The sequence below is a fragment of the Coregonus lavaretus genome, assembly GCF_964263955.1.
Source record: "Coregonus lavaretus genome assembly, chromosome: 6".
In the NCBI taxonomy this organism is placed as follows: Eukaryota; Metazoa; Chordata; class Actinopteri; order Salmoniformes; family Salmonidae; genus Coregonus; species Coregonus lavaretus.
This window is the reverse complement of record NC_139993.1, coordinates 13,151,487-13,161,486: the sequence shown is the minus strand read 5'-3', so window position 1 is coordinate 13,161,486 and position 10,000 is coordinate 13,151,487. Positions and strand designations below refer to the sequence as shown.

General features: G+C 50.1%; 5 protein-coding genes across 5 annotated transcripts; all 5 read left to right on the top strand.

Moving 5' to 3' along the window:
• Nucleotides 1-2,401: 2,401 nt before the first annotated feature.
• On the top strand, nucleotides 2,402-2,713 carry LOC311130421 (histone H4; the record flags this gene model as incomplete). The annotated part of the gene is made up of 1 exon (XM_084163144.1): nucleotides 2,402-2,713. The coding sequence occupies one exon, from the start codon at nucleotides 2,402-2,404 to the stop codon at nucleotides 2,711-2,713; it is 312 nt and encodes a 103-aa protein (XP_084019270.1).
• Nucleotides 2,714-3,477: 764 nt separating this feature from the next.
• LOC311130293 (histone H2B) lies at nucleotides 3,478-3,852 on the top strand (the record flags this gene model as incomplete). The annotated part of the gene is made up of 1 exon (XM_084163025.1): nucleotides 3,478-3,852. One exon carries the CDS (start codon nucleotides 3,478-3,480, stop codon nucleotides 3,850-3,852), a length of 375 nt encoding a protein of 124 aa, XP_084019151.1.
• A 2,431-nt stretch (nucleotides 3,853-6,283) lies between these two features.
• LOC311130227 (histone H1) lies at nucleotides 6,284-6,907 on the top strand (the record flags this gene model as incomplete). Its single annotated transcript, XM_084162925.1, has 1 exon — nucleotides 6,284-6,907. The coding sequence occupies one exon, from the start codon at nucleotides 6,284-6,286 to the stop codon at nucleotides 6,905-6,907; it is 624 nt and encodes a 207-aa protein (XP_084019051.1).
• A 797-nt stretch (nucleotides 6,908-7,704) lies between these two features.
• On the top strand, nucleotides 7,705-8,091 carry LOC311130188 (histone H2A; the record flags this gene model as incomplete). The annotated part of the gene is made up of 1 exon (XM_084162883.1): nucleotides 7,705-8,091. One exon carries the CDS (start codon nucleotides 7,705-7,707, stop codon nucleotides 8,089-8,091), a length of 387 nt encoding a protein of 128 aa, XP_084019009.1.
• Nucleotides 8,092-8,325: 234 nt separating this feature from the next.
• On the top strand, nucleotides 8,326-8,984 carry LOC311130377 (histone H3.2-like; the record flags this gene model as incomplete). The annotated part of the gene is made up of 2 exons (XM_084163101.1): nucleotides 8,326-8,343; nucleotides 8,634-8,984. 2 exons carry the CDS (start codon nucleotides 8,326-8,328, stop codon nucleotides 8,982-8,984), a joined length of 369 nt encoding a protein of 122 aa, XP_084019227.1.
• Between the last annotated feature and the right edge of the window lie 1,016 nt (nucleotides 8,985-10,000).

The window sequence follows — 10,000 nt, the reverse complement described above, 5'->3', positions numbered from 1 at the left end:
ATAGTCAAATACATTTGAACAAATGACCAACAATATCACACGGAAAGTGATGTGAGCATTGCATTGTGGAAAGCAATGACTTTACAAGAACACGTATTGCAACGCGAGGCATGTATTTCTAGATTAAACACTGATTCAGTGTGATGAACAAGTACATGTATGATTTGGTGTGCTCTACTTGAACACGCGCTTAGAGTTTTGAAACCACTGCCTATATGAGGAGCTGTCGTTGTTTGTTTTATTACCACATACTTATGGAAATTGCACCGGTTGAGAGATGATGGCTCTCTTGTGCCTACAGTGAAGGGTACTTCTGATCCAGCAGGTGGTGCTAAGATCCCTCCCTATATGACTTGAATGATGAGTTGATTTATTCCTTATAGCTCCTAATGATTTTAAGGCCAGTGTTGGCAAACATGACTTCTGCTCCAGCAGGTGGCCATGAAATCCCCCCCTATATGACTTGACTGACCAGGTAGTTGATGGACTCCTTATAGCTCTTAATGATCTCAAGCAGAGTGTTGGCCACATGACCTCTGGTCCAGCAGGTGGCGGTGAAAATAGTCCCTATAGGAGTTGACTCATTTCTTTGAGGTCCTAAATGAAGGATAGGGCGTCAACAGTGCATCTCGGCCTAACCCTGTTCCGGGCCCATTTCTTCACTCGATGCTTCCGGTGTTCTTCATCTCCTCTTCAATAGTCCTTCTCCACGTCTTCCTTCCCGTCTAGCCCTGTGCGTTCCACTGAAGTGTCTGTGTTTTTATGTCGTTAGGAGTTTTGCTCACTGCGTGTCCCCCTTCAATTTCCACTTTCTGTCCCAGTTGGGTAGCTATCCATTATACTGTAGCCTACTTACTACCAATGTCACTGTAGTCAAAGGTGATTTTCGATTATTATGTATGAGTATTATTATATATTGTGATATTATGATGTTCAAGCCTATAGGGTGTGGTAACAGGCCCTCTGTGATTTGTTGTTGTACTGTACATGTCAAGTATCTGCACTCTAGCCTAATTAGCCTAAACTGCTAGGGAAAAGTCACTTCCGGTCGTAGCTGTATCCCACCTAGTCAAAACCTTGTTAGTCCTTATCCTAAAAGGCACCCTCTGTTCCTCGATATACTCCACCGAGGGCCGGCAGCCAGTAAGTACAGGTAAGAGACAATTATGGCAACAATAAGTTGTCCTATGAAAGCTAGTCAAATGTGAGATGTTCAACTGCACTGAATGATAAAGTGGCAGTCTGTGCTCTTGGGCCCTTAAGGCATCAGTGCACCCCCCCAATTTGTCCCTTTTGAAATGAACAGTTGAGACGGGCCCTCTTTCTGTGGCCTTTCTTTGACGACACATCTGAGGCTATCCTGCGGCAATACAAATGATCAACATCATAACAATAATTCCATTATAAGAAGCTTTATTATTGGTTTGCTAAGAAAGGTACCATACAATATTGGCACATCACTATCACCTCTGTATGCGTAGGAAATCAATCCCTTCATTGTGTGTGTGTGTGTGTGTGTGTGTGTGGGTGTGTGTGTGTGGGTAAAGGTACGCCACTCTCGGTCTCACAGTTTATGCACACGGTCGTCTTTATGCAACAATATGGAAGACATTCCCAAATGTGCTTACATCATTGCGTAATGTCAGGGAGTCACACAAACAGTGTGTGCTGTTTGGCTGCAACACACATTAGGCATAAGGATGATGACAACTATTTTGTAAACGCTCCAGCTTGCAGAGGGATCACCACCCCTCCCATCCGCACCCCAGGTCCTCTTGGCCCCCTTACTGTCAGGCCGAGTGGTGTCTAGAGAAGAAAGAAGAAGAGTGATGTTTATTAATGACAGTCAATACGACACGTCCTTCCATAGCTAAACAGACTCATCCTACTAGGTCAGTGTTTCCCAACTCCAGCGGTAGAGTAGCCTACCCCCAACAATACCCATTTTTCTTGTAGCCCTGGAGAGCCACAGCTGACTGAACAACCTGTCACCTAATTAGCAAGTCCTCAATGAGTAAAATCAGGTGCAACAACAACAACAACAACAACAACAACAACAACAACAACAACAACAACAACAACAACAACAATATGAGGACAGGGACACAGTGTACTAGCTGATCTCCCAGTTGTCACCGTTTGGCCTTGTGTTCCACATAGCCTATATCAGTATTGGAGTATGTTTCCCGCGCACGGTAGTTGCTTTCACGTCACCTTTGTAATCGCTCCTCCCTAGTCCCCTAGAACGAGCGCCCTCCCCTTTGCAACGCCTCCGAACATATCACAGAGGCGCGCTTTCTGTGCCGATGGCCTCAATCAGGTCGACCAAACGCAGATAATAGCGCACCACGCACCGGCGCTGAAGTCATTCATTCACTTGAACTCAACTAGCGAACACACCATGTCTGGAAGAGGCAAAGGCGGCAAGGGACTTGGAAAAGGAGGCGCCAAGCGTCACCGAAAAGTTCTCCGCGATAACATCCAGGGAATCACCAAACCCGCTATCCGACGTCTGGCTCGCCGCGGCGGCGTGAAGCGTATTTCCGGTCTGATCTATGAGGAGACCCGCGGTGTCCTAAAGGTGTTCCTGGAGAACGTGATCCGTGACGCAGTCACCTACACCGAGCACGCCAAGAGGAAGACCGTTACCGCCATGGACGTGGTCTACGCTCTGAAACGACAGGGACGCACCCTGTACGGTTTCGGCGGTTAAACGCACTCTCTTCGGAACCTCAACACCCCGACTCGAACCCAAAGGCTCTTTTAAGAGCCACCCACATCCGCTTCAAAAGGGCCCATTCCATATAGTGTTTTTTTCTTTTCTTCCGTATGCTATTTGATAGGAAAGTATGAGCCACTTCGAGTGGACAGGGAGTATTAAATAGCGGATTCTAATGTCCCTTCCCGTTTTAGCGCACAGAGGGAGGCCTATATCTGACAGTGGCAAAGTGTAGTGACGTTGTTATTTTGGGTCAAGCAATAGTGGCATTTGGACAACATAAAACCACCACCCGTCGGTAGATGTGGCTCGAAAAGAGGGGGACAGCGTTCGCGCGCGCGCACACACACACACACACACACACACACAGTCCAAAATGGGAGCCCTATGTCTGACGGTGCCAACGTGGGCAATTCTATCACCAGCATTATGTGGCACAACAATCGTGCCATTCGGACAACTATTCAGGCCCCCCTTTTGAAACACACAATTCCCCATCGGTCACAGAGCATAGGCTATAGAGAGGAGGGAGGGGGTGAGGACCCGCGCGCGCGCCCTCAATTGTCTTTGTTCGGGAAGCTAGCCTCTGAGCGGAAGGCTCTTTTGAGCGCTAGAGCTCCACTGGGCAAATAGCAGGGGCGCCTACGAGCAAGCAGGGGAGTGTCCACGGCCGCCGACTTTGATTAGCTTCCTCTTCATAAGACGGGTAAGCGCCCTTCACCCCCTCATTCGTTTCTGAGAAGCAACGAGACATCATCATGCCCGAGCCAGCAAAGTCAGCGCCCAAGAAGGGCTCCAAGAAAGCCGTCACCAAGACCGCAGGGAAGGGCGGCAAGAAGCGCAGAAAGTCCAGGAAGGAGAGTTACGCCATCTACGTGTACAAGGTCCTGAAGCAGGTCCACCCCGACACCGGCATCTCCTCCAAGGCCATGGGAATCATGAACTCGTTCGTGAACGACATCTTCGAGCGTATCGCCGGAGAGTCCTCTCGCCTGGCCCACTACAACAAGCGTTCTACCATCACCTCTAGGGAGATCCAGACCGCCGTGCGCCTGCTACTCCCCGGTGAACTTGCCAAACACGCCGTGTCCGAGGGCACCAAGGCCGTAACCAAGTACACCAGCTCCAAGTAAACAGCGCATTTGGACTGCTCTACTAACCCAAAGGCTCTTTTAAGAGCCACCCACTCTGTCAGTAAAAAGAGCATTTCCATCGCCACCGAATGAATGCGCAGGTAGGCTGCGTTACATTGTATCATTGTTTAATGGGCGGCGCGCGCCGGCTCGGAGAACGGCTACATTGTATCATTTCCCCCGCCCGTTCCAGCGTAGGGGTTTAGCGCGCCTTTTTTGTTGTCTTTGCACGCTGAATAGTAACCCATGTTTGTCGGCCTCCATTCCAGGTGAAGGCAATGAAAAATGGCACCATTTGACAAAGGGTGTAAATAAAAAAAGCAGTCTGTTGGGTTTGAATGGAAAGAAATGCCTTTTGTCGTTTAATGAGCGGATAGTCATTTTGAGTCGACTTCCTGAATCGGTAGGACACGGACGGGGAGAATGGACGCTCCATCATTGGACTCTACCCTAATGATGTGAATGAGAACGATAATGGCAAGAATAAAAAGGGGGTGAATAATCCCGTCTAGGAAGAATAGGAGTAGGCATATATATATATATATATATATACGTAGCCCTTATTGCCAACGGGTCATTTCCGGTCCAGGTCGCATCATACATATATAGTCCCCTGTAGCTCAGTTGGTAGAGCACTGCGCTTGCAACGCCAGGGTTGCGGGTTCGTTTCCCAAGGGGGGCCAGTATGAAAATGTAGGCACACACTTAACTGTAAGTGGCTCTGGATAAGATCGTCTGCTACATGACTCAAAATGTCCATGTAAAGTGTAGTACATTTGAGGCACATAGTGTATTTTCCTTCCTACTACCCTCATGAGGCAACAGGATAAATATAATAATATAATATGCCATTTAGCAGACGCTTTTATCCAAAGCGACTTACAGTCATGCGTGCATACATTTTTGTGTATGGGTGGTCCCGGGGATCGAACCCACTACCTTGGCGTTACAAGCGCCGTGCTCTACCAGCTAAGGCAGTTGCTTCCACGTGAGGATATGAATGTGTCTGTAGGCCAAGTCACAGTATAACACAGTGAGCGAGCGGGCGGCCCTTGCGATAGTCGTTGGAGCAGCAGCGGATCCCAATGACTACCTTGGGGATAGCCTATACATTTACATTTTAGTCATTTAGCAGACACTCTTATCCAGAGCGACTTACATGAGCAATTAGGGTTAAGTGCCTTGCTCAAGGGCACATCGACAGATTTTTCACCTAGTCGCCTCGGGGATTAGAACCAGCCACCTTTCGGTTACTGGCACAACGCTCTTAACCACTCTTAACCACTAAGCTACCTGCCGCCCCATACATATATACAACAAGGAAAAGAAAAGAGGCCGCAATCAACCTTCTGACCCACATGCACCTGCTGGGATTCTTCTCCCAGTCCAACCACATATGCAGCCCTTGTCCCACTTGGGGGGAGAGAGAGAGAGAGAGACAGACAGAGAGAGAGACTCCCTCTATCTAGGCCTATATCAACGCGCCATGACCCATGGGGCGCCAGCCTCCATAGCGCCAGCCAGACACCAAGACCCACAGACACAAAGACCGAGGCGAGTCACGCTGCGGAGTCAAGCAGGTGAACAATATATTAGTAGAGACAGCCAACCTACCTACCTACCTACCTACCTACCAGAAGACAACACACAATCTCACTGTGTAGAAATAGTAGGCTACAAATACAACAACAACAACACTCACACTGCCAGTGCACAAAAAGTACTAATACAATAACACACACACACACATAGTGCAAGTAAGCATGTCGTAGGACTGTTTATACCATGTGGATCCTGTACATATGACGAATACAACCTGAAACTTGAGGTACAACACTAGTCTCAGCCAGGCCTCACAGGTGCATGTGTTTTAAGGTCCCCAAAAGAGCGCTTCTTTAAAACACCCCTGACCACATCAGGGGACCCCAAACCATTTGATTCCCTTGCCAGACATCTCGGCTCACTACACAACAAGTGCTGCTCGCAATCGGATGCACTTTTAGGCCATTTAGGAGACAAATAGCACAGGAAAACCAGTGCGCACCGCTCCACCCGACAGTCGAACGGTGAGGTTTTGAGCGAGCCGCAACAAAATGCACGGCCCTTCCGCGGCCCACATTACTTTATTCTGAACGGAGACAAGTCTGCTCGCTGGGCCGTTCGCTTTTGGACCAAAAACACGGCTCCGTCGGTGACTTTCGGGCCGATATAGGCGAACAGAAAACACAAGTGAAAGAGCATTTGGCCAGCCCAGAGAAGCCGAGCTGGTTGCCTTGAGTCTACATGGTTCTCATGTCGCGTTTAAGGCCAGCCCCCTGCTCGGTGTGGAGCTTCAATAGCGCAGAGCAGCGTCTACAGCAAACTACTCCTCGCAGACCGTGTGTGTGTGTGTGTGTACCGGACCAAACGACAGACAGACAGACAGACAGACATGGCAGAAGTCGCACCAGCACCCGCAGCCGCAGCGCCGGCCAAGGCACCCAAGAAGAAGGCAGCAGCCAAGCCCAAGAAAGCGGGACCCAGCGTAGGAGAACTCATCGTCAAGGCTGTGACCGCCTCCAAGGAGAGGAGCGGCGTGTCCCTGGCCGCGCTCAAGAAGACGCTGGCGGCAGGCGGCTACGACGTGGAGAAGAACAACTCCCGCGTCAAGATCGCAGTCAAGAGCCTCGTCACCAAGGGCACCCTGGTCCAGACCAAGGGCACCGGTGCATCCGGCTCCTTCAAGCTCAACAAGAAAGCCGTCGAGGCAAAGAAGCCCGCCAAGAAAACCGCAGTTCCCAAAGTAAAGAAGGTGGCCGCCAAGAAGCCCGCCGCGGCGAAGAAGCCCAAGAAGGTAGCAGCCAAGAAGGCCGTCGCCGCAAAGAAGTCCCCCAAGAAGGCCAAGAAGCCCGCTACACCCAAAAAGGCCGCCAAGAGCCCCAAGAAGGTGAAGAAGCCCGCCGCAGCGGCCAAGAAGGCGGCCAAGAGCCCCAAGAAGGCTACAAAGGCAGCCAAGCCCAAAGCCGCCAAGCCCAAGGCAGCCAAGGCCAAGAAGGCAGCCCCCAAGAAGAAGTAAACCTATTACAAACAGTGTTCTACTCGACACATGTTGTACCACAAAAGGCTCTTTTAAGAGCCACCCACCTCTTTCCATAGAAAGCGCATTGATTTCCATGTACTATCTGTCGTGAAAAAGAAATTACGCACACTAGGCTACTTTTACGCACACAACATCGTCCCACTCTGGGTGTGTGCGAAGGGAGAGGAATATAATAGAGGGCCAAAATGGCTTAGAAATTCGACCTCACGAGTGCACCCTCACCAGCCATTTGTATATGAGCCACTGGGCTATTCCCGTTCAGAGGCAGGCTGCTGTGATGTGTTACAAGTGCCATGTAATAACAATACTATAGTGGCTTCGAATTCAAACTCACGAGTGCACCCTCAACAGCCATATTTATATATGAGCCACTGGGCTATTCCCGTTCAGAGGCAGGCTGCTGTGATGTGTTACAAGTGCCATGTAATAACAATACTATAGTGGCTTCGATTTCAAACTCAAGAGTGCACCCTCACCAGCTGTTTGTTTCCCATTTGGAGAGAAATAATGTGAGGATTTCATGTCGGACATTTTGGCGCTCACGCGAAATGACACAAAGTAACAAAGTCGGAGGGACACAAAGTAGCCTCTCACTCGCTGCCTGTGGGTGGGAACCGGCTTAGGGCTGTCTGTCTGTCTGTCCCTCGCTCCAATTGGATAAGGCCACACCGGCCCGGTGGCCAATCGTTGCCTCTTGTGGCGAGGTATAAGTACGGCTCTCGAAGTGGCGAGCGGCTCATTCAGACTTTCTGTGACTTTCTCAAGATACCAATATGAGCGGAAGAGGCAAAACCGGAGGCAAGGCCAGGGCGAAGGCAAAGACCCGTTCATCCCGTGCCGGGCTCCAGTTCCCCGTGGGCCGTGTGCACAGGCTACTGCGCAAAGGCAACTACGCCGAGCGTGTGGGCGCTGGCGCACCAGTCTACCTGGCCGCCGTGCTCGAGTACCTGACTGCTGAGATCCTGGAGTTGGCCGGCAACGCTGCCCGTGACAACAAGAAGACTCGTATCATCCCCCGTCACCTGCAGCTGGCCGTCCGTAACGACGAGGAACTGAACAAACTGCTCGGCGGTGTGACCATCGCTCAGGGTGGTGTGTTGCCCAACATCCAGGCAGTGCTACTCCCCAAGAAGACCGAGAAGGCAGTCAAAGCCAAGTAAATTCGCTACTGCGACTTCAACTTGACTACTCAACCCCCAAAGGCTCTTTTAAGAGCCAACCACCTAGCTCTCCAAAAGCGCAAAGTACCTTTCTATGACCGCTACACATTGAGTGGGTGTATACACAACTATTTCGACATTCTGTGCCCACATGAGGCCTTCCATGAACAACAACACCTACTAGGCCTCGTTTGCCATAGCAGGCTAGCATTAGATTACAACGTGCCTATAAAGATGTCACTCTTGACTTTGGCGACTATTATTATGCGTAAAGGGCCGGCGGCGTCCTATTGCGCGCGCGCACCGGGAGTTTGAATTTTGGAGAGGCCGGGCCTCCCGTCCAATGGCCAACGGAGGAGGCCTGCGCAACGGGCCAATCGGGGTGGTGGGGAGATGGTGTCCAATCAGCAGGCGCCACTGCCGGCTTTATAAACTTCACATAGGCATTTCGAGGCTATACTCCCGACTGTCAGAGAAGCGCCATGGCCAGAACCAAGCAAACCGCTCGCAAATCCACCGGTGGCAAAGCCCCCAGGAAGCAGCTCGCCACTAAGGCTGCTCGCAAGAGTGCCCCGGCCACCGGCGGTGTGAAGAAGCCTCACCGTTACAGGCCCGGCACCGTGGCTCTGAGAGAGATCCGTCGTTACCAGAAGTCCACTGAGCTGCTCATCCGCAAGCTGCCCTTCCAGCGCCTGGTGCGAGAAATCGCCCAGGACTTCAAGACCGACCTGCGCTTCCAGAGTTCCGCTGTGATGGCCCTGCAGGAGGCTAGCGAGGCTTACCTGGTCGGCCTGTTCGAGGACACCAACCTGTGCGCCATCCACGCCAAGCGGGTGACCATCATGCCCAAGGACATCCAGCTGGCCCGCCGTATTCGCGGAGAGCGCGCATAAATGAGGATGACCTGAACTCCAAAATCCCCCAAAGGCTCTTTTAAGAGCCACCTCCATATTTCCATCAAAAAGGCACAATTGTTCCATGTATACACGCACCTCTACATTACCCACCATGTATGTTGTTCACTAACACGTCTAAAAGCTACGTATTGTACCTTTTCGTTGCCTGAAGTCTAGCTTCAATGTGTGTGTGTGTGTGTGTGTGTGTGTGTGTGTGTGTGTATATATATATATATATATATATATATATATATATACAACCGTCTGGCATCATCCACTTACTTTGGACTATAGTAGCACAGTAAAATGCTTTACAAAGGAGGGGGAAAAGAAACGAGTGATAATATAGGCCGAATAGTTACAAGAATTGTGTTCAGATGAATAATTGACACTATTAGTTGTGTGTCATTAGTTGCCTTGAATGCAGTCCAGAAGAAACATTGCATGCCAACTTCCTTTGAAAGTCCCATGTTGCAGTGCTGCTGAGAGACTCATGCAGAGGCCCAAACTTTACAGTGGAGCACGGAGGCCATCTTGTGGTTAAATGTGGGTACTGCACCTCATGGTCATTTGCTCTTTAGGCCAGCGTTTCCCAAACGCGGTCCTGGGGTCCCCAAGGGGTGCGCGTTTTGCGTTTTGCCCTAACACTCCACAGCTGATTCTAATACTCCCAGCTTGATGATGATGAGTTGATTATTTGAATCAGCTGTGTAGTGCTGGGGCAAAAACTCCCAAAACGTGGCCTGAGTTTGGGAATCCCTGCTTTAGGCTAATACTAGCCTATTAGGATGACTTGGTTCGATCGCTTTAATGGCAACTGCTAAACTCTAGTTTTCACTAATTACTTGTCCCAGGTCACCATTATGAATCCAATAGCAAAACAAATGTTTCAAAATTGCTCAATAGTGAAAAAAGGCCAGGAAACGATGGGTTCTCAGCAATATTTCACCAACAACCAATCACTATTCAAGCATAGACATTAGGATCATCAACAAATATTCCTAAGTCATACT